The following is a 24436-nucleotide window of genomic DNA, read 5'->3' as shown; positions in this document are numbered from 1 at the left end:
AAATTTTCAAGCACGCCAAAGACTGATTCCCTTTGTTTATGTGAGAAGTGTGAAGATACAAATAGTTCTCTCCCAACAAATAATAATGCGTATCAAACCAGATTCATTGCACTGCTCTACGAAATACAGGCTCACCTTTAAAACACGGTTCCAAGTCCTTGCATTTCTCAGCATTCCCACATTCCTCTCTAAGGAGACTAATCACACAATTTAAGTTTTGAATGTATATTTGATTCACCTGGACCTTTAAGGCCAATAAACGTATACTCCATTTTTAAGATTTATTAAGGGATTGTTCTTCTACCACTGCTGACTGGAGAGAGCTTACTTTAACTGTTCATGACCATTTTAAACAAAATCACTTTATTTTTACTTTCCTTTGTTTGATATATTCCTTGAGAAGTTTGACTGCACTGAAGGACAAAAAAAAAACCCCACAACACAGAAAATTTCACATCTCAGTTTTTCCATTAAAGTGTTATTACTATCACAATTATCATTTAAATATTCAAACCCAGGAAGAGCCCCCTGCACCCGGGCTGCGTTCAGGGCCATACACGCTTCCCACCAGGGCGCTCTTCAGGGGAGATGAATACGAATTCTGGCATTGTAGGAATGGGACATTGTAGATATGGTCAGTAATTAATGTAACAACAGACTAAGGAGACAGCCTGCAACAGAGGAGAGGAACGTGCAGAATCACAGAATGGTTTGGGTTGGAAGGGACTTTAAAGATTATCTAGTTCCAATGCCCCCACCACAGGCAGGGACACCTTCCTCTAGACCAGGTTGCTCCAAGCCCCATCCAACCTGGCCTTGAACACTGCCAGGGAGGGGACAGCCACAGCTTCTCTGGGCAACCTGGGCCAGTGTCTCACCACCCTCACAGGAAAGAGTTTCTTCCTAACATCTAATCTGCACAGCGCGTCTCCAGCGGCTCACACCAATTAAGAGCCAACACCTGGTTTGAGCTGTCACCATTGCGGAGGGAGGTGTTTTCTGGTGAAAGCCGCGGTGGTTCTGCAGTGATGGTGCAGCCTCATTTAGGCGATTACTAAAACTGTAACATGGTCCTTTGCATTTTCCACAATTATTGCACTGAAATTACTGAGAAATAAATGTATCTGAAGAGCTGGAAAAGATAAGCAACCACGAAAGCAAATCAGTGCTGGCTGCCAACTCTTAAAATATCACCTGTCCCCTGAGCTCAGCTTTGCTGCCAAAAACAGGGCTGGGGCAGAGAGAGAGGGGGTACAAACTCGCTGCATCCTGCCTGCTGCTCTCCTAGACAGTGACAAGGGCTAGCACAGAAAGGGACTTTGTTTCCAAGCTTCTTACCTGTGCTGCCACACGAAACCCAAAAGGCTACCGACTGCCAAGACGAACAGGTGACGGGGCCCTTTTCAGCTTGGCCAATGCAAACACAGCCTCACCTGGCAGATGGAAATTACCTCCTGCTCTGCAGAGTCACCTGCTCTGAAATTTGATTAACCATCAGTGCAAACCTAAGTATAAAAGATTAGCAAGAAGGAGTTGTAGGGGAAAAGCAGTAATTAAAAAGCGGTAATTAATCCCTGGAAGCACAATCTCCTGACACAACCAGACAGCTTTTACATTTCCAGGCTGCACAGCAGGTTTCTCTGACTCAAGGGCCACATCCTTGGGTATGGGGTTCCACTAACTGAGTTCTTCTTCACCAGCTTCACGTTGGCTTTAGCTGTCCTTGTTCCTTTCTCCAGTGATCCCATCAAACATCAGGGTGTGAATTTATTCAGGAAAGCACATAACATACACACCAACACATCCCAGACCATCAAACTGCTCACCAGAGAACTGACTCCATCTCTCCAGACAGCCCCACTTACAGCATCAGGCCACAACTTCTGAGAGATAACAAAGCCCTCTTATTACCGCTCCTAGTATGTTTATTTTAATAAGTTATTTTTATATAGGGAGGGAAAAGACCCGTAAACAATTTACAAAAAATTCATGCTTTTCTGTCAAGTTGCTGCAGTGAGGAAAGCCAGGGAAGAACAGTTGCCCCTAAACATTAAGTTAAGGACACTAGGGCACAAAACGCAGCCTCCTAAGACATGAACACCCCAAGGACTACAAAGCAAAGCAGCTGGGTAAGGAGAAAGTCCAGCAGAAGGGGCCAGCAGTCATTTCTGCAGCTGGTGGAGAAGAACAGCACATGTATGCGGATCACCCTACCCCACCAGCAAACCACAACATCTGCATTATTGGTACATGTCCTCTCCTGCTTACGCCAAGTGGTTATCTTTGCAGAAACCCCTTCTTAAGCCTGGCAGGCGCAGGCAGTTATTACAGTGCTACGGCTATGTTAAACACAGCACTGATGGTTCAAGCAAGACGGTCGCTGGAGAAATGAGGAGCAGATTTAACAAGAAATAAAAGCCTGAAGTTTTGGGAAGAAGAAAATGGTCCTGTAGCGGAAGAGGCTGAAAATAAATAAATCTCTCAAGACTGTCTCCTCTGCTGAAAGGTACAGAGTGAACCTACGGTGTCCCGTTCACTTACTGCTGTGGAACTGCAGACTAGCAGGAAGCAAAAAGTAAAGAGAACCACCCCAAGCAAACTAATCCAGTTAACGTGTTTTTTGGAGGCTGCATTGAAGCATGAGAGATGGGGGAAGCACTCCGGGGCTACGACGGAAAAGCTGACAGAACACTAATCGTCTACACAGAAGTAGGAGAATCGTTCACACTTCCTACAGACACGTATTTACTTTCTGGAAAGGGTAAAGCATCAATTGGTGCAATTTGTTTATGGTATATAAAGTCAAAGGGATAACATTCCCTTTGTTCATGTGAGAAGGGTGAATGTGAGATGTATAAGTCAAAGGGATAACACCTAAAAATACTAGTATGGGTCATGCTGGGTAACACGTGAGGTCCACGGGCAGCCTGGACTCTGTGCCGGGTCCCGCACGCCACGCAGCAAACGGGCTCGCTCACAGCCTGCCCCACTCATCCCATGATCTCAGACATGTGTGGTCCCCGACACCGTCCCCCATGCACCCACCCAAACCACTCACTCAGAGGCTTGGACTCACCTCAGGGTACAGCAGACAAAAAAGCTTAAGCTCACACGTGCTTCTGCCTTCTGAGACATGAGCTGGGCCCAAATCTACCATCCTATAACCCCCAAAGCATTGCATCATTGGGACAAGTTCGTGCAAGTCCGTTACACCAAGGGCTTGATATGGATTACTGGACAGGCAGGCACCCGATGAAGAGCACAGGCATGCAGGTGACTTCAGGGGGGCAACTTAACACACTAAGTAATGGCACACGTTATGCCCTGAACTGGCTGCTGAGCCCCCAGACCCAGCGTAGCCGGGCTAAGCGCAGGCAGCCCCTGCTCACCTCTGGGTGCCGTTTCGGGGAATTTGGGCATTAGGGTGCAGCTGACTCCAGCCGGTCTAAAACAGCGCTGCCTCTGAGCCACGGGTCCTGCCACCGCCCTCGCCCTGGCTCTAGGCGCTGGCTGCGAGGACACTGATCCGACCGACTCTGCACTTCATGCAAAGCAAACAAGCCATCACCATCGACCGTGCGATCGCTACAGCCGCTGGAAGGCTGAGAAGAGGCAGCCAAGAGGAAAATGGAGGAGTGCCCCTGTCAGGGATTCAGGCCAGTTGTGAAATCCTGACTCCAAACACTTGAAAAATAGCAAGAGCACTAAAATGTATCTTTTGGCAAGAATTAGGTCAGCTTGAAGGCAATTCTAAGAACAAAACAGCCCTTCTGAGTACTTCAGGAACAAGGTAGCAAAATTATAGCAGTCAGCCCTAATTAGCCAAGAGGACAGGCTGGGGCCAAAGGGCCAAAGCAGGGAGTAAACGTGAAAATGGACATAAGCTGAAGACCCGAGCAATCCATCGGGGAGGACTGCTGCAGTATAAATACAGGCTGTACTTCCGTGTGTCAACACAAGATGTGTGTATGTATATTTAGATGTGCTAGTTTGAACTAATAAGAACATAATAACATACAGCACAGAAATATTACGCAGAAGTAGGAACGTATTTTAGAAAAAGTATAGAGTGAGTGGGATATCAAAGGATCAGCGAAATCAAGTGATGAATGACCTCATCTCTAGGCTCAGTGTATGGTGTTATCTTGGTGCTATCGTTCAACGGCACAGCAGGCATCCTCCTCCTGGGGCAGAGGGCTATCCAGAACACAATTTAACAGCCTTGCCTAAAGCAAGTTTCAACACCCACCCAAAACCATCCTATCAAACGCAAGGGCTCATAGACCAAGTTCCTGAAACAGAACTTAAATAGACACAACAGCCCCAGCTGGAGTGAGTACATCACCCCCCTATACGGTCTTCTGGGAGGTGTCAATTTAGCTTCAAATAAGAAGTAACACAGATAACAAACAGGCAGATCAACAGCAGCTATCTCAGATCATCTACCCTGATGTACTATCCTATGTGACCACACAAGATACTTCCCCATAGTCACCCAGTTGTAAGAAAGCACCAAAAAACAGGTCTGAAAGAGGACATAGTAGTTCTTTTTAGGGAGATAAAACCAAAATACACAGAAAAGGCAACACAGGAGAGGGTTTCTGCAAACCTTGACAAGGACCTTCCCCTTGACCACGGCGCATGTAAAGGATGGCTGATGAGGCAGACCACCATGGTCAGGCTGCACTAGCCCAGGAAGGTGGGCTAACAAAGGGCTCCCCCCCCTCAAGGTAAGCAAAGCAGAAACCTTATGGAGAATTCTCCATCAGGCCTCACAGCAAGCAGGGACTCAGCAGAGCAGGACTCTCACACAGTGCAAACCTCTGCCAAACCATGGAGAAAGGACATAAACCAGATTGCTCTACTAAGGATAAATGACTTGGGGGAGAAAAGGGGTAACAGCCCATGTCCTATTGCAGAAGAGCTTCAAAAAGCAGATGGAGCTAGTCATGAGCTGGGTCTGCATAACCACAGAGCAAGAAAATCTGAAGCAGAGAGACTGCTGGCGTAGGGCACCTGCTTTGAGACCGTGTCAGCAAAGCAGCCCATGACAGCAGGGTGTGTTTCAACACTCAGGAATCTGTCTTATACCTCACTTGATCATACCTTGGTACTCAATTTGAAATACTTTAATTGCCCTTTTAACAAAACCATCCTCAATTACGAATGCTTGCTCAAGCACGAAGCTGCCACACCTTGGCAGTTTGATGGTACACTCAGATCCACAGGCCTTTTTATTTTCTCAACAGCACCTGAATTTCTATCACCCAGTGGAAGCCCCTAAGATCCAGGTATGTGGCTTGAAGTCTGAGCCCAGGCAGTGCAGCAGGCACTGGGCTGTGCAGAGGCAGCCAGGAGGCTTCCCGAGGCCAATTAAAGGATATAATCAATGCTGTGTTTTGCAACAGCTTAACCACAGCTTCTTTTTAAGCATGTTTCTGCATTAACCTGCTAGAAAGCTCACACATGTGAAGGATACGCAGTACACCTGCCATACATTAGGGCACCTCAAACGCGGTACGAGTCTCCTTGTGCAGCTGCCCCGGGTGTCACCAGCGGTGGCACGCCGGCTTGGCGAGGATGTCCCCACTGTCCACCCAGCCCACAGCTCCTCCCTTCTGCCAGATCCTGGGCAATCGACGGGGGAAATTTCTGTGATTTCTTCCACGTTTTGAAGCTGAAGCTGAAAATGGGGTTTGAATCAGGGGGTACCGACAGCACCCCGAGCTGCTGGGCTGTACACAAGAGATTTCGGCGCAGCCCAGGGTGCCGCATCGCGTGGACACAGTCACCTCTCCTGGGCGCACGCTCGCTGCCATCTCCCACTTTGGTGAGAATGAACACGCACAAAAAATGCGATTCGCCTATTTGTTTAGCGTCATTTGATAATAACATTAATTATTTCAACTCTGAGTTAGTGAGCAGCGGCAGCAAACAGCCAGAGGCACCGATTCAGGCTATCTGCTCATCTCAGCTGGTCTTTCATTAATCTTACAGGAATGTCTCAGGCATTAACAACTATTACTAAACCTGTTGGTTTGTTGTTTCTTTTTAAAGCAGAGCTCTATCTAAAAGCAAGGAATGACTGTATGAATATTAAGGTACGGTAAAGCTTGACAAAGCTCCACTTTTCGACGTGGTATTAGCAGGGAACACAAGGGCAAGGTTTCTGTTTTCCCAGCGAAGTCTTGTCCTCACAAGCAGTGACTCTGCGTTTTCAGCTCACAGGGCATGAATCCAAGTGTGATCTCATGCAACTGTCAAACCTCTTCTAACAGAAAAAAGGCCTGTGCCAAGAACAGGTAGAAAAATCATAAATAGCTCTCCCAGCCGTTGGTTATACAGCAAAATATTTCCAGAATGTGTTTTTCCTACTTATTTTAAGGTTTTCAATGCACAGAGGCAGTTCAATGAGCATCTGGTCTTTTCCTTGTCATCAGAAAACACACGTTCATTTTACCGCTATGTATGAAACCCACAGCCAGCTGCTGGTGCAACCAGGACAAGCCCCACACGTTTGGCTTCATGGATGAATAAGGTACGATGTCTGTCACTAACTGTATAAGCAACCACCTGCCTAATAAATACTTTTAGTCTGTGTTATTTTTTTTTTTAAATACTCTTCTTCAGAGCTTGCCTGTGCTGGTTTTACCCCAAAAATACTTGTGTTCATTTCAGCACAGGTGCTTTTGGAATAGGTGGTTTGAAGGCGGAACTGAAGCAGGTCCAAGGCTCTGCAAGGGTGAGGGGAGGACAAGGGGAGCACAGAGCCCAGCCCAGACTCTGCGGCCACCGCGGCTCCCGTCTCACCTTGTTCAGCCCTGACGCGATGGAGAAAAAAACCTCTGTTTCGTCAGGCTGTTTCCCTGCTTACCCCTGCTCTCATGGAAGGGGGAAAGAGCTTTGTTTACATTGAAATTGGCTTTCTGAAGGAAAACTTAAAGTTTCCACAATGGATTCATCCTGTTGACCGCAAGTATCACGCAGTAAGGTCTACAAATGTCCCAAACCACCCCAGCAGCGCACTTAACAAGAATTTTTAAGGGAGCGATGAGGGGTTTTTCACTTCAATGTCAGCGACGGGTGCTTTGTTTTAGCACATACCCATGCAGCCACCACGGCAACGGAGTCTGGCAGGAGCAGGGCCGCCAACTGCCACCACGTCACCACCACGCTTCCATGGACATGATGCTTGAGCACCCTCTTAAGTACTTGCCTGAATTAAGGCTCAGGCTGCTACAAAATCTCAGAAGAACAGAAAACTCTTTGAGAGGGAGGACATGAACACAGAGAGGTCATTTTTCTGAATATGGACTGACTGGTTGGAAGACAAAGGCCCATTTAACCCCGACACACCCATACGAGAGCAGCTGCGAAGAAGCCTGGAGATCTCCAGCCTTAGCTCATCGATACGCAGCGAGGGATCTTCCACGTTGTGTCAAGCACGCCAGGAACCCTGAACACCTAATACAGTCACAGATGCTGCTGGTTTAGGGCTGGAGTTGAGAAGATCACGTGCAAACACAAAGGTTACCTGTGCAAACTTGAAAGCACTAATTTCCCAAGAACATTACCTGTGACTTTCAAATACTATGATTTAGACACATGGGTACAAGGAAACCACGCTAGGCCCTGCACTGAAGTGCAACTCTGCTACAGGTGAGGTACGTACTACTTCTGCCCACAGAGGCAGAAAAGCAAGCCTAATGTCATTAACAGTATGTTACTGACACTCTTTCGGGCTTTATAAAGATACGAAGAAATACTTCTACTTCCCATATTCCCCGGCATTAATGTTTAGGGTGGAATCACCATGTCCTGCTACAACCCACATAATCACTAAAATAAGTTTTGCCAGTTTATACAAACACAGACAAACCGCAGTCACGATAAAACAGCCTAATGGAGTAACACTGAGCTACAGGCGGAAAGCTTTGAGACAGTAAAGCTGGAGGTCTTCAGTATGTTATTGTGTCAAACAAAAAAAAAAATACACACAGCCACAGCAAAACAGCTACCAAGAAAACCCTGGCAGTTTTTCAGGTTTAGTTCATGACATTTAGTCCAGAATATGCCTTGTTACTTTGGGAGTCATTAGGGTTTAACTACAGAGGTAACTGTAATGGCTAGACAGGCTTGAAGGGAAGATAAAACGAAGGTGGGAAGCTTCCTGCCTGGATTTTAACTTCATAAGCAGAAATATCATCACTCAATTACTACAGAAATATTGTAGGTATCTTTCTAGATTTTTTTTTTTAGCTCACTGTATGGTCACCAAAAGGTCACCCATCTTAAACGCATCTCCAAGAGGCAGCAGATGCACCAGAGTAGCCTGGGAAGTGGATGGCATTTAGTGCTGCTCCCCCAAGCCTGAGGACCTACAGGACTAAACACACTTTGTCTCCTTATGCACCGCTGCGGTTAAGTGAAGTCAGTGAAGGTGCTTCCCTGGGGACACTAAAAGATTTGCTGAGTGATCTCTGAACCAAACAGTTTGAATTCCTGTCTTTATTTGGGATACCTCCTCCTATAGGCACACCTCCACTGCAGTAAGGACACAAACAGAAATTACTGCAGCATACGATTTTTTGTCCTTTGTTGTTTTGGATCAGACAGTAGAAGCAGAAATAAATGGGAGACAGGCACCTCTAGATGCTTCCTTGGGGGCAGAAAAGGGCTGGGCATGGCTTTCTCCGTGAACTTTGGCAAAATTGAGTACGATGTTTTTCAAATGAAATCTGCTGAAAGCCACACAGCAAGTACCCTACGGAGCAATTTCAGACTGGCGGAGCAGGTTAAAGAAAATTTCTTTGCTCTGATGAAGCTCTGTACAGAAACTAGCCTTGAAATAACTTACAGGTCTATTCCTGATGTTTTTGTATCACTTCATGTAATGCTGCATTCCTGGTGAGGTCTTTGGCACGTTATGGAATGGTTTACTCCAATGAGAGAGGATAAAGGCTAGCAGTATATGAAAAGCTGCTTGCCCCTTGGGCTTCTGAGCTGCATGTCCTGCAGATTTAAAGTAAATACTGTCTATGACTTCCATTATCAGTCATCATGACAAAATTCACTGCAAGATGCTGAGCAGTCAGTCAGTGATCCCTCAGACACTTAAAATATGCCCTGCTTTCATCTTTTTTTTTTTTTTTTTTTTTCACTAACTACAGATGAGACAGATTTTGTTTTTCAGGAAAACCAAGTTGCTTGGATATCATATCCACTAACTAACAAAATAAAAATAGAAGCGTTAGCCTAGAAAAACAAAGGCTGAAAGGGATATAGGACTGCTCTCTAAATAAATCAGGAGAGTAAACATCACAAAAACAACTAAAGATCTGTTTGGTACAAGAGTAACAGCTGCAAGTTTGCCATAAATAATCTAGAAATGTGAAATAGCTTCTTGAGCCTCAGTTCTCAGTTGATCAAAAGAGCTTCCCTGTAGGGGTAGTAAGGGCAGAGCTGACCAGCGTCTTGTAAAAATCATACATTATCTGCAGAAAATAACTTCACGGAGCATATGCATAACTATCCATATATCCCCTTGTTCACAGACACCAGAAAACAGTCCCATTCACACACTTGTTAACATGCAGTTTCCAACACTGTACTGAACAGGGCTGTTATCCAAATTAATCTACGATGCAGTATAACAACTAGCAATAATGCTTGTCATATTTAATTCTAAGCTAATTTAAATAGAAGATAGAAGATAACACTCGTTAAATCTGAGCCTCGTTTTGCTGAAGCTATTATAAATGTCTGCAGACACTGTCATGACTGGGTCCAGCTGGAAGCTTAAGACTCTAACAAAACAAAGCTTTAAAAGTGAGAGAAGAAATTTTTTTACAAAATCATTTTCCATTGGCGATTCTGGTTTGATCCCTGCTGGGTTTTTGGTAGCCCACTGGTGGAAAACACCTACGGTGGAACCACAGAGGTTCTCGGCCAAACCCTGTTTCCTGCAGCACAATCTACAGGTAGAAGCAGGAGTGAAGGCAGGGCTGAAGAAAATACCTTTATAAAGCTTATTCTGCTGACAGTATGCTAGCAGAAAGTTTTAGCGCATTCCAAAATCTCAAACTCTACAAACCCACTTGTGTTGCTTGAGTAGCACCGGGCAGCTGCACCACTGGCGAGGATTTGGCCTGTGGCAAGAAAGACGTAATGTTATCAGTGAACAAGTTCATATGGGATTATTGATATATGGGCACTTTATTGCTGGAACACAGTAACCATTCTGCATCTAGGATTTAAAAAAATATGTATCTTCAGTTTGATGTGTTACTTGAGTCTTTTTAAGGGAGAAAGGGCAATAGCTGTTGGTCTAATTTAAATAGTTATATTCTGTCCAGCTGAACTGCGTTACTGTATTCAAACTGAAACCTGGTCACGCATATTTTGTGAAATAAACCAAGGAAACGTTAGTGGCAGCGAGCAGTCTCATTCAGAACGCTATTTCTACTGCTTCGCAGGGCCCCGCAGCCCTGACACTGTGCTGGGCTGTTTGCTCATTGGTGACCGACAAGGAAGGGTGTCCCTCACTGCCCCGGCACCCCATCTCCTGTGGCTTTGGGGCTCTTTTTGTAGGTGTCTCAGCCAAAAATTAAGCCTGACCCAACTTAGTTCATGAGATCCCAAAAAGCTGTAAAGATGGTGTTTACTGCTTATGTTCAGCATTACTGGTTCTGAATTCAGAAAACTAACAGGAAGGTACCAAGCAAGGGGTTCGAGCTGTGTAAGAGCACGGCATTACCACAGAAATGACACCAGGTGGTAACGCCGCATGAACGGACGCGTGAAGAAGCACTAAGATTTGCTTCTCAAGTTTATTTCTTGTAACAGGGTTTTGTCCCTCAATTTGCTTTAAATAAGACTGGCTTCAATAGGAAACCAGTGGCCTCTCCTCAGGGACACTGAACTAGAATAATGAGTCACAACATATAAAACAGGACAGCCAAACTGAGGTGGCCAGCTTAGCTTCTGCTCTCGCATACTTATATAATTTCTTAATTCTAAACGTTTTAGACAACAGGGAGGTTGTTTTATTAAAAGCCACATACACTGGCAGTCCTCACATACATATCCACAAAGGTAATCAAACTCCTAACAGCAGTGACAAAGCTTGCCAAGTTATGCTCAGACTTTGGAAACCATCCACGGAGTCGTAACTGGAAGGCTTGTGTGAGGAAGGAGGCAGAGCAGCACGCCACAATGCAGATGAATGATGGTACTGTAGTCAGTTGTGTCCCAAGGGATATCACAGTCTGCTGCACAACATGAACAGGCTGTGAAAGTCTTCACCCATTCCTGTACTTACCAAATACGCTCACGAACTGTTGGGTAACATTAAAGAAGCATCTTTAAAAAAAGAAAATAGTGAGGAAAAGTATCAAAGCATCTTTAATGGCGGTTGTGGCAGACAGATTTATATTCCTTTATTATGTTTTGTTGGGTTGTGTTTTTTTTTTTAAACCAGAAAGATCACATTTAAGAAAAAAAAAGAACTAGGGCTTTGTCTACATCAGAGATTTGTCCTGAAGCAGCAAAATCCCTCCAACTGAAATCACTGCCCCACTGAAGTTAGAAACGGCACCTTCAGACTGCATTTCATGTACAGACCATTCCCAAATGCGCTCACTGCCCAAACCAGTATCACACATTCATTCTGTGCATGCCTTCATATGCAGTTAAGTCCCAGTATATCCTTAATTGCAACATGGAGAAGCCAAAACTCCTGTAATACTCGGTGGTAATAGCATACGTCTAATATCTGACGCCTCTAGACCTTTCCAGAGACGTCACAAAGTAAAATGCAATATATAGACTGCAAAGGGTGCAGATAAATCCCGTCTCCACCAGGAAGTCAGTTCGGTTCACTAAGCTGACAGGAGGAAAATAAGAGAGAGAAAACCCATTTCAGACACTTGAAGGGTTTGAGCTGACTCATTCAGGGATCAGATGAGCGCCAAGAGGCTGCAAAGCATGGGGCTGCAAGCAGAAAACAGGAGGGAAAAGCAAAGCCTGATCGGGTTAGATCAGACCTCCTTGCACCAGGAACATGGCTGCGTTTTTGTCTGGTTTCAGCTCATGGTCTGCTGAACACAGAGATGACCCCCGAGCCTCTCCTTTGGCCTGGTATTTGGTGTCGTCAGACAGCAGCACTTCCTTTAAGGACATGGAAAGTACCCTTCTCTCCCCAGAAAGGCTGCAGAAGCCCACACAGCTCCAGCTGCTGACGCACTGACTCTATAGATAAACTCCCCTATATTTACAAAAATGCCTTATGCTGACAAAGGGATGGGCAAATTTCCCTCAGCCTACAGCACTCTTCACCGTTTGACTCGCTGCCCTGAGGCGGAAACATTTGTCTGATCCCTCAACACCAACAGCCTGTTTGGCAGCGTGAGTTACGTAGCCGTTACTACCACTCTCCCAGTTTTTGCTTTCCAATAAAAGTAACGCCACGCCAGCGGTGCTGCTTGGAGGAATCTCCATCTGCGTGATCCGGCCAGAGCGAAGAACACACTGACCCCAGGATATCACGTCCAGAGTCCACTGCAGAAACTCCTGCCAGCACGAAGGCGTGATCCTATTCACTCGTTAACCAAGAGGTAACTGGTTGTTACTCAGCCACAGCACATTGAGGGGACACAGAGACATAAAGTTATGTATGTTGCAACTAGGAGTTCAGACATCTGGCCCTCACCACGCTGGGATCCAGATAGTGGCATGTGCTTAAGATGTATTTAATAGACCCAAAAAAAAAAAAAAAGAGGAAGGATAAAACACCCTCCTTTCTTACCTCAGCCTAAAACACTTCAGGAGAAGCTATATATAGGGTGAAGTGAACTTTCCCCCAGGAAGCTCTAGATGTAGGTCATCTTGCTTCTTACGGGTGGTAGGAAAAAACAGGTTACTCATTGAACAAGAATACAGAGGAAAACAAAGATTCCTTGGAGCATGAAAGTGTGTGCATAGTATTTTTTCTTTCCTAAAGGATTTTTAAAAATAAAACTAATTAGCCATTAAACATTGTGTCCCTGAATATGTGACTCCATCCACTGTAAATCAAGAAACCCACTATATTTACAAAAGGAATGGGCATTCTTTGGTAAACTTACTTTCAGTAGTTTAGCCACACAGTAAAATAAAACTTAACTGCTTAGAAATTCCAGAGAGTTTGTCTAAATTCAGACATAATGTAAAATCCCTCCTTGCGCTTCATTTTTTGTTCTTATAGATGACTGGCTGGAAGGATTATATACAACCCAGCAGAGCTCCAGGTGAGTTATCGTAGGAATCCACTCCAATGGGTTAAGTACCACACTACCACTTCCAATCGAGGGCAGGGTGGGAGAGCATCTCACTCAGGTTTGGGCCAAAGGCCATCATCTATCTCAATCCAGCTGCTGGATGGTACCCGGCCATTGCAGCCACTGCAGCATCACGTGGATGCCGTTAGCTGAAGAGATGTGCCTCTGTCAGGGCAGGCAGAGGAGTTTTCTAGGCTCAGGACAGACCTTAGAGTAACACTACCTATGCAGTGCTTCCGATTTGCAGATCCCTAAAAACGTGCAAGTAGATGTGGACCTGTATTCTCAGTTTAGTGACTACAGGTGGGATTTTATTAACTCTTGTGAGCACTGTAAAAACAGCCCATAGAGCCCCAGAGACCCAGGAACTAAAAAGTGAAAAAACATTACAACACAGAAAAGAATTAACAGTTAATTTAAGCATTTTTGCTTGAATTTTAAAAGTGATACTGTTTCCTTCCAGGAAGGGCAATATACTTGCAAGGATGGCACTCTCTGTGGAACAATCCGCAACTGCCTCAAGGTCTCCAAATACATAGATACAACGTTACAGAACTCTGTGAAGCAGACACTAAAGCAATGACTTAGTCATATTTCATATGTTAAATTTAAGATATATGGATGCAACTGCAATTCAAATTGTAATACCTAAACAGAAAACAACTAAGAGAAATCCCAAAACATCAGAAACTGGCAATGGCAATTAAGCAAGTACTATTATAGAACATAAAATAAGGTCTACAGGTGTTAAAATATTGATTTCAGTGTCTTAACTAAATCTGAATTTAGAGCATTAGTTTGCTGATCTGAGCCTTTTATATAGTTTCCACTGAACACAGCAGTTAACCACCTTCTGTTAAGCACCCGTACAGATCAAACCAGTTTGGTATGTCTGTAGTCGAGCAACACTGGCACCTGTTTGCTCAAAACCTGAGGGCAATCACTTCTCTTTCTGAACTTTAAATAAAATTAATTTATTCAGGCAAAATAAATACTGCTCTTAATCTATACTGCAAAATTATACTATGCCTGAATTACAGATTTCGACAACTGTGTTCATAAAATGCTGTGATTAACATCCAGCGCACAGAACAAACTGTATCTGGGTTTAATTACAATGATGAATAAAAGTCAGACACGGGCACCGTCCCAGAGTAGTCATGCGTTATACTGTCCCATAGATACTGAAATAATGGAGTCTGATGCACTTTGATCTCTTAGATAAGTCTCCCGGAGCTCTGAAACAGAAAGGGCAAGAGCACCCAGCCTCATCCAATTCTGCAACATTCGCACACTGAGTCATAGAAGATTTGTATCCCCCACTACCAAGATGCATCTTATGGGAATAAATAGAGTCAGATGAGTATCGGTCCATTTCCTTCTGGCTGGAGCTTGTATACAAATCATCAGCAGAGCCTCGCAGAGGGAGAACAGTGAGGACGATAGGGAAACCTTACAGTCTCTACAGAAATACTGACCAAGTATATATAGCTATGTTATAGATATGTTCTGGGGTTATATTGCAGTCTAACTTTTTTTTTTTAAAACAGTTTTGCCACGACAAAGATTAGAAACCAGCAGTATCTGGTAAATTTAATGGTTTTAATCATGGCTGCAGGACAGCAGATTCCTTGCTTTTGTCCAAGCCAGCACTGAATGATTTTTTGCTTACCACTGGATATTCATGTGACTTCATTAAGTTTTATTAGTCATAAACCAGGAGTTTCCTTGATGCTTCTAGGACCTCTCTTAACAGCCCAAACTCCAATGGCACGTCAGCTAGCTACAGTCCCAGGCTCTGGAAAAGTCAGCATTGTCAGACAGCTACAATTTGTCTTTGAGAACGACGTTGTCCCTGCATGGGCATTTGGCCTTGGAGTTCAGTGAAGCGCATACAAGGACCACTTCTGAACTATGCCTCTAGAAATACAAATTGCTCCAAGTGGGGAAAAAGCAGATGAGAAGACACAGAGGCCTCTCCAGTGTCCAAAATATACGATCAAGGGAAACAGGTTTCAGTACTGCAGGGATAATAGTCTGCACATTCATCGCTGCATGCTGGGGCTAAGGGAGGAACTGAATTTCCTGAGTCACAGTTTCTCTCATTCCTCCCACAGTTTCAGTCCTCCCCCAGGCACCTCAGGTCTACATCATCCCTAGACTAAAGCAGTGGCTAACAACAGAGGCAGGATGAGAACACTCAGCAGTCAGACCAGCGTTGGACAGGACGGTATGCATGCACGCACGTGTGCGAAGCAGAGAGCGTGCGTAAGCATTCTGGTGGATCAGCAGAAATGCCCAGTGCAATAAACCAGCTGGTTGTGATTTGGCTGACACAACTGCGGTTGAAAGGACGGTTCTTTTATCTCCTCCTCCAGTTGCTGCACGCATCTGCTGTTTGTCCGTGTCACTGCGCCGTGGATTGTGGCCCAGCAGCTTTTATGCCACCGGCATTCTGACTTTCTTCTTCACTGACAAGAAACAGAGAGGCCAGCAGATTCCTATGGAGGACTGGTAAATAAAACAACCACTCTCTGTAACTGTTTGGTCTCTTGGAAATTGTTTCATTAGTTCATACGATAGTCACAGTTGATTTGCTTTAGTCCAGTCCACAGATCATTATCTCTTCAAAACATAAAACTAGTTTATTTTCCATGGTTCAGAAACCGAAGCCCAGATGTACGGCCAGCAACAGCTGCTGATCACAGAAATGAACCAGTGGTACATACAGGAAACACAAGAGCTTCCTAAACACAGGGTGGTCCTATATTTTGGGGAGGGCAGTATCGCTTGTTTGGGTTGGCTTGCCTGAAAGAATGCACAGTCTCCCAGCATAATGAAGATTCATCATCCTGATTAGGCGAGATTTCTTATTACCATCTCCACGGCCTCTTCATTCCAACTAATCGAGCATCTGGAACGCGAGCTGACAAATAAATGCTGAACTATCAGATTCCAAAACAGATTTTAGGAGGCTTATCTACTGCCTTAAACAGATCTTCTGATAAAGCTCCCTCTCTACAGCAGCAGGTTTGTCATAAATTCCCACAGAGGTTCATTTTATAACGGAGGAATATTTTATTAAAATCAAATTATCATGGAACACTTTACAAACAGGAATTAAATTACTAAGCATGCCTGTACTAAAGATAAACTTTATTGCTCCTTTACTTCTCATTTTACAGTGAGGAAACAAAAGCACAGACCCATTAAGTGCTTTGCTAAAAGTTACAAACTAAACAGAAGACTGAACTAAGAATGATGAACGCTTATGCTAGGGCTGCTAGAGTGATTTTTTTGGTAGATTTGGGCTTATTGGTTTAGTTTTGGGGGGGGTTTTTTTTGGCTGAAGTCCACAGTGCAGTTTTACCCAGAAAGAAGCTACCCATTGACTCTAGCTCTGCTGGGACAGGTCGCTGCTGTGGCTGCCCCGCAAGAGGCTGGAAGAACGACAAGAAAGACAGCATCTTCTACAAAAACACGGCCTACCTTCAGGAAGCAAGACACATCTTCACGTCTGAGACCTTCACAATGTCAGGGCAAATTTTTCTTGTGGTCTAAATCAAGAATGAAGCTTGCTTTGCCTTTTAGAGTCAAAGAATGGTGATTCTTCAGCTTTTTCCCCTGGAGAGGTTTTATTCTAACTCAGCCATGACACCCCTAAAAATCTGCTCATTTTGTAATGCTTTGCTCTCTTAGGAACTGTTTTGTTAGCTCATAGAAAAGTCCACAGTCCATTACCTCCTCAAAATATAAATACGTTTCTCTTTGTGTGTCTATAGGGAGGCAATAACAAGGACAAGCACAAAGACTGGAAGACACAAGTCTGTCACAAGCAAGTAGTGTTATTTTTAGTTTCTTGACCTTACATTCTGCAACCAGTTTGACTACAACCATTACCAAGGTTTGCACAAGTGTTCATTAAGTCAAGCTTCTTTCCTTTGTTTAAGTGATGAACACGGGCAGACAGGGAGGGACCTTGTATAGCATCTTCATCCAACTTAAGACGTTTCTTGCAGAAAACCATGTAAAACAGCAAGCAATACTCTGTCAAATATGCTTATGAACATACCCTATTCTTTTCAAAATCCCTTTTGGAAAACGTTCTGGCCAAAATGGCTAGGAACAGGTCTTGACCGATTGCCGACTCAACAAGGCTGAGTCTAGAAACTGGCTCTCATTTTTGCAATAGAAAGACGATAACAGAGAACTCAAACATCAGCATACACTTCCCATTTCCTCTAGCCATGTCTAATACATATTTATAACCAACTGGAGTTAAAAATCTATTTTAAGCAGGCAAAGAATTACAATATCCAGCCAATATTCATTAAAATATTCATTAAAACCAGTTTATGACTGGGTTATTTTCAAGATTAAAGTTACCTAACTCTGTGATACCATCTGATATCCTTTATTTTCAGGTTTGCCTTCCTGCCTCTCTTCTCCCCCTGCCCCCCAGCTTTTTTCACTAGTGAAATGGAAGATGGCACCAATCAGCCACCCTGGCAGGCCACACTGCATTAAGACAGGAAACACAGGTGCAGGTTTTTTCTAACTGTTATCTAGAAAGGAAGTTAGACTTAGCACCCTCAGGAAACTTTCCGTCTAGCACTGATTATCAGCAACAAAATTCTCTAGACAATTTGCTAAGTCCTTCAGACGTGGAAGGAGTGAGAAGTGTCATGGCATATTGTTCACTAACCAAATAACCTTGAATGCTATTACAATGACGTTCCTAATACGTATTTTTCGTTACTGTCTGGATAAATGAACTGTATATCCCTACGCAGACGTTAATAAAAAAAAAAAAGGTTTATTATTGCTTTGCATATACAAATAATTTACCAGAACCGCACCATAAGACATGGAGGGCCTGTAGATTTTCTGAATGCAGCCATCTAAATTGCATCACAACTGTTTATCAGGATTGACTTTATCACTTAGTGCTTGGTCTTTCACAGTTAGAGATATTATTCCAAAATATTATTGTATCACTTGTTCATTTCTGATTATATTCTTGAAAAGAAGTAAACACGAAACATCACAGGCTTTACCATTTCTCATCCATGCAGCAAACTCAGCTTCAGCTCCTCCATCACTTTCTCTCCTCACTGAAGCCGATCTCCACACCTAGAGCACTGCTGCCAGGAGGCACCAACCAGCAACATGCCAACAGACAGACACCCTTATTTGAACCCCTTTGAAGTTTCCACTGGAATGAGGAATTGCGGACTGGAGCAGTATTTCAGTTCACATCCACAAATGCAACTGTAATTCATACACGTCATCAGCAAGATGTGGAGGACAAGCAGAGGAAAGGGCAAGACCTGCATATGCAATTGTTAAATATACTCCTTTCTCTTACAAGAAACTAAACTTACTAGTTGGTTTTCTTTTCTCATGGCTAGCTTTCTGTATGTAATATTTTTCCATCACATCTTTCCTCCTCTTATGCTGTTCCAACATATACCAACAGTGCCAGCTTACACAACCACTCAATGTCAAATTATAATGTTATAGTACCGTAGTCTTCCTTCTTGTACAACACACACAATCGCAGATGATAAATCATCTCATTCGCAGCCCAAGAGAATTTTATATGGATGTTTCTATAAATGGGTGCAACTCCTATATCAGAATTAATTTGGTTTGCAACTTTTAATGATATTAATTACCATGCCTTTGAGAAGACAGCATTGGAACACCAATATAATATATTACTTAAGTCACGATGAGAGCATAATAAAAGCTTTGTTTCTTTGTTGAGCAAAATACATCCAACACGTGCATTCGTGGGGCCAAGTTTCACACAGAAATGCAGTAGACTATTTCAAGAAAATTTTCTGACTGTTCAAACTGGGAACTTCTTCAGTGTCTTGGACAAGCAACACTACAGGGCGGCATCTACTGCGCTGCGCTCAGGCTGAGGGGATCCTGGAGAGTCACTTACTAGGGACCAAGGGCACCGTCACCACAGGCTGCTGTGCCTCCTCCCTGAACTTGGGACGGCTGGAACAAAGCGCAACAGGACAGATGGATGGGGACAAGGGTACAATGCATACAGGTGATGCTCAGTTAACACAGGAGGTCTAAGGAGGCTATTGCAGCAACCTCAGCTTAAGAGAAGCCGAGAGACATCCTAAATTACACTTTCAAAACCTGCTGTCCCCAACAGCTTTTAGAAGCTTATGAGAGCACAGCATTGGCTTAAGCTCACATTTGTGATCTCTCACCTCATTTTCTGCCTACAGCCTAATCAAAGGAGTATCCAAGTCAAAAGGTTTTAAATTAATCCCTCAAAAAAAAAAAAAAAAAAAAGAAAGAAAGAAAGAAAAATATCCACTAGATCCACTGAAATATTTTATCTGGGCCTGCAGGACAATACAGGGTGGCACTGACTACCGGAGCACGCTTGGGCTCTCTTCAGGTAAAGGGGTAAAATACTTTATTAGTCTATCTGCCACACAAACATATCAAACGTGCTTTTATGAGTTCAGTATCAACACCAAGAACTTGTGGTTGTTTCTCATGCTTTTAGCTTACTAATTTAGCAGGTGGTATGCGTCTTTTTTAGAAGATTGCAGTGTATTCTGTCCACAGCAGTACTTTTTAGAAACTTCGGGAGAAAAGATACAAAGTATTCTGTACTTTACTCTCTAAAATTCCAAAGCTTAATAAACTTGCAAATTATTTCCTGCAACTACTAAGGAACTAGTTAAGAAAGAAACAGGAGACAAGGATTAAGAAAAAGGGCACATCTGTTCTGCGAACTAAAGTCTTTGACAAGAACTAAGAGAAGTAAGAGAAACTGGAAAAAAAAGTGAACTTTTATGGAAAAACAGCAGAAGGCATATTGCCAGCAGATGGCGAAGAAGTCATCCACAGAAAAGGAAAACAAACTTGAAAGCATACTCAATTTTGAGGACTCGAGAAAAAACAAAACCAAAGCTAACTCTTTCCTAATCACAGACTCACTGGTTAAAAATGGAGCTGCATGTGCTTAGCACTTAGAAAAACAGTTGTAATTTCTGGGTTCTAAAATGGAGGCATCCAAAACTAGCGTCTTTCTACAAAAACGCTGGTCCACTCTTGACATCGCTTCCTTTCCCCCCTACACACAAACACACTCTTTTTTTGGTATGTTTTAATTATTTCCCATGTTAGCCATTAAGCTTTATGCACTGGAAAATGGCTGATGTTTTAATGGACCACGTTCTCATTAACTCAGATACCTGTTTAAAAAGATGCTTCCTCCCTGAAGCCTTTCTGCTGTAGCTTACAGCACATACTGCCACAGAAACTGAGAGCAGAGACAGGTATGTGCAGAGCCTCTGGATGGAAGTTATATTCCCCATTACTCCATGTGTCCATACTGCCAATTCAATTTTTAATCTTGCTTTTAGAAGTGGGAATTTTACACGGCTGGTTTAACAGCACTCACTGACAAAAGAAATTTGACATGCAATACTGAAATGATCACTGGGGGTGCGTTTTGCAGTTAGAAATAAATAGCTAAACAAAAATTATGGCTTAACAAGATTCCCATATGGATGCCCATGGCACAATCCTGTCAGAACACGAAAGAGTATTTTAAATGTCAAAATCATGCAGAAGTTAGTTACAAGAGACATAGAGGTCATTTTCTACAACTGTGTATCTGCACCCAACAAGCTTCCTTCTAGTCCACATACCTTGCGAGATCTATTCAGGAAGTTGACACATCACTGCTGCAAACCCCACAGAAGCAAACATACCAGATTTTATTCTAAAATATGTCCACTTTATGGCTGAAATTTCAGTAGGTGGATTTTAAATTGTCCATCTCCTAGTTTCTTGCACACACTGCTAGTTGCCACAAGCTAGTTTTCAAACTCATTTTATCCTCTCCCTTGCTTTCCTTTCTCAGGTCTATGCATTCTCATATACACTCTAATTCTGGTTAAGACACTGGGAAGGAAGTAATTATCACACACAAGGACAATACTCCTAGATTCCCATTTGTAAAACTGAATCTAAGCTGCCACCTGAAAGTTAAAATGAGAGTGACCTATCGCTAGCACAACAGCAATAACGGAGCATAAAGAATTCTTCACCTTTAGACTCTGTCTGGCGCATCCCCTAAGCCCAAAACAATTCAAAATTGTAAATCCCCTCAACCTCAAAGTGCACGAAATGCTGCACAATATTGCAGGTGAGGCCTTTTTTTAAAACACAAACCATTGTTCAAAATTTGTGGAAAGAGTAGCTTTGAATTTGACTATATGAGACACAAAATGCTACCTTAAGGTGAAGCTTTAGGAATTGCTAGGACCAGCAGGCTTTCAGGACAGCCAACGACCTTCAAGGCAGCCAAGTGCCCATGGGCACATCACCTGATGCTACACAGCGGTATTCAAGCAAGGGAAGTTTTGCTATTAGCACACTTACTTGATAATAGACACCTGTAGGTTCATTTATTTTACTGCCTACTCTGTTCTCAGTCAACCATCCACACTTATAAGAAGTTCTTCATCAAGAAAAAAATAAAAGGAAAAAAAAAAAACAAACTAGCAATGGAGGAAGACTACTTATCTACACCCAAATCCACGCGAGAAGGCCTGCATGAGGTGTATACTCAATTTGTGACTCTTACAAGAGCTAACACGTTGTTTTCAAAAGGAAAAAAAAAACCTCCGTAAGTCTTCCTAGAATCACAGATGTAAATGCAACAAATAGCACAAACAGTCAAACTTTATACGTTGATTTGACAAAAATACGATGCATTCCTAAACCTCATGGACAACTCAGGCTTAATTTAGAACACGACGACCTTTAAAAAACTTAATCTGCCAACAAGCACTTTCTATTTATTGGACTTCAGCAGATATAGTTTAGAAGTCAGGAAAAAAATCCCCCACATCAGGAGATTTATTCTCATATTAAGCTTTTGCACCCAAACAAGATTAATAGCTACACACTGTCAAGCAATACCAGTGCTGCTTCCCTGCTCCAGCAAGGGCTGCTACGTATGGGGCTTCTCTTCAACAGTTACGGGGCTTCCGAACAGGGCTGTAATTCTTGAACTTATTAAAGCATTTGTAGATTACACGTCTGCCCGGTTAAATACTTCCTGCAATTTTGTTAATTGTACGTCAAGATCTGCAACTACTGAGTGACTCCCATGCTAGAGAACCGAGAGCTCTCAAGACCCCCTCCAGAATTTGTGTCTCAACTGTCATTTCTATAGACTTCTCTGGAACATATCCTATTATCTCAGACAGGAAAATACTTTTAAAACTTGAATAAAATGTGCAGTTGCACCACTGGAAATTTTTTTTTTTTCATTTTTTAGTGCTGTACAACCGTTTACTGTAGATGGCTTCTTTAGGGCAACACACATTTCTGTGTCTGGGGACTCAGATCACAAGGGGCAGGCAAGTGCACGGCCAAGTTCAGCTCCCCCTGCCCGAGGAGCAGCCGAGAGCAGGCCTTTCATCATAACTCCACATCAACGTTACCCTCCGCTGGGAGGAAAGCCATAATAGAATGTACCCGGCCCTTTCATTTTTCCCCCGATTCTTCATCAACATGTAAATTAACAGATTCTCTCAGAGACAGAAAAAAAAACCCCACAACAATGGGAAACACTTCCCAGCCCCACAGGACCGAGGGAAACGGGCTCAGCTGCGCCGGGAGAGTGACTTACTGGGGATCAGACGCCGCTAAAAACACGGGGCGGGGGAGCCGGGGCGATGGGGACTGCGCCCGGACAAAGCCCGCGGTCCCCGTCCCGGAGCGTCGCCCGCGCAGCGCAGCGCCAGGCGGTGATGTCACCGCGGGCAGCAACAAAGGACGCGGCACCGGCGGGACGGCCGGCGCCTGCCGCCCTCCTCCGGGACCCCGCGGCCGCCCCCCGCCCGGCAGCGCGACCGAGCCGGGCCCGGCCCGCCCGACGCTCCCCGCCGCCGGAACCTCGCCTCCCGCCTGCCCAGAGGCCCCAGCTGTGAGACTGGAAGAGACAAAGCGGCTTTCCCCCCCGCCCCGGTACGCGTGAGCGGAAAGGGAGAGGTTCGGGCGGCCGCCCAGTGCACGAGCGGCGGCAGCGGGGGGGACTCGGCGGCGGCCCCCGGCCCGACCCCCAGGGCGAGCGGCCTGGCGGCTGCCCCGCGCCGCGGCCCCCGCGCCCCTCTCCTCACCCCCTTCCCCAGGGCCCCGCCGCCGCCTCCCGCTGCCCGCCCCGCTCCCTCCCGGCCCCCTCCAGCCTCCGCTCTCCGCCGCGGCGCTCTCCGCCCCCTCCCCTACCTGATATGGCGGCGGCGGCTCCTGATCCGGCTCAGCCCCGTCCCCGTAGCTGGCTCTGTCCGACTGGGACTCGTGGAGCAGCGAGATGTCATCCGAGGTGGGGGACTTGAGGCAGTTCCCCATCTTCCCCCCGGGGCGCGGGGCTCCCCCCCTCCGCCGCCTCCTCCTCCTCAGGGACGGACCGCCAGCCCCCACCGGCGGCGGCTCCGCGCCCTCAGCCTCCCCTCCGCAGCGCGCAGCCCGCAGCCGCCCCGCCGGGGAGGCTCATGCCAGCCCCGGCCCTAAGCGGCTTAACAGCAGCCTGGCCGCCTCCCGCTTCGCTCCGCAGCCGCCCCGACCCCCAAGCCGGGGGGGCGGCAGGACTGGCCTCCCACCCCCCGTGGGGCAGCGGGCTCCGCTGGGGTCCGGCCGCCCCGCGGCAGCCCGGCGCTGTTCTGCTTCCCGGTCACCAGCTCCCTGCGCACTGGGCTTTGTCGCACAGGCCGCCCTGGCTCCTCCTTTCACTCCTCCCCGCCGGGCCAGGTTTGCAGCCGCAAGGCCCCGCTCACGCCGCCCCCGGCCCGGCCCCGGCCCCGGCCCCGCGGCGGGGGGAGCCCTGCCCGCCCCCGGTGGGACGAGGCGAGGCTGGGGGGGGTCCCGTCCGGCTGCCGCCGCCTGCGGGGCGGTGGGCTCCCTCCGGCCCCCAAAATGGTGGGTGCCGCTTTGCTCCACCCCCGGGAGCGCTTTGTTTTTGTTTGTTTTCCGGGCATGGCGGCGCGGCTGGGGCGGAAAGGCCGCCCCGCACCGGCGGAGGGGCAGGCGGCGGGGCCCGGCCGGCGGCACCGGGGCTGCGGGGA

General features: G+C 45.5%; 1 protein-coding gene across 1 annotated transcript in view; it reads right to left on the bottom strand.

Moving 5' to 3' along the window:
• RNF11 (ring finger protein 11) overlaps positions 1-24178 on the bottom strand; it is a 30415-nt gene extending 6237 nt beyond the window's left edge. Inside the window, exon 1 of the mRNA XM_068405810.1 lies at positions 23601-24178. Within this exon, the coding sequence (XP_068261911.1) occupies positions 23601-23723 (123 nt within the window). The 5' untranslated portion in view covers positions 23724-24178. The remainder of the gene's footprint in view (positions 1-23600) is intronic.
• Positions 24179-24436: the final 258 nt, after the last annotated feature.

This window comes from Nyctibius grandis, chromosome 8 (assembly GCF_013368605.1).
Source record: "Nyctibius grandis isolate bNycGra1 chromosome 8, bNycGra1.pri, whole genome shotgun sequence".
In the NCBI taxonomy this organism is placed as follows: Eukaryota; Metazoa; Chordata; class Aves; order Nyctibiiformes; family Nyctibiidae; genus Nyctibius; species Nyctibius grandis.
This window is presented reverse-complemented; position numbering and strand designations above follow the sequence as displayed.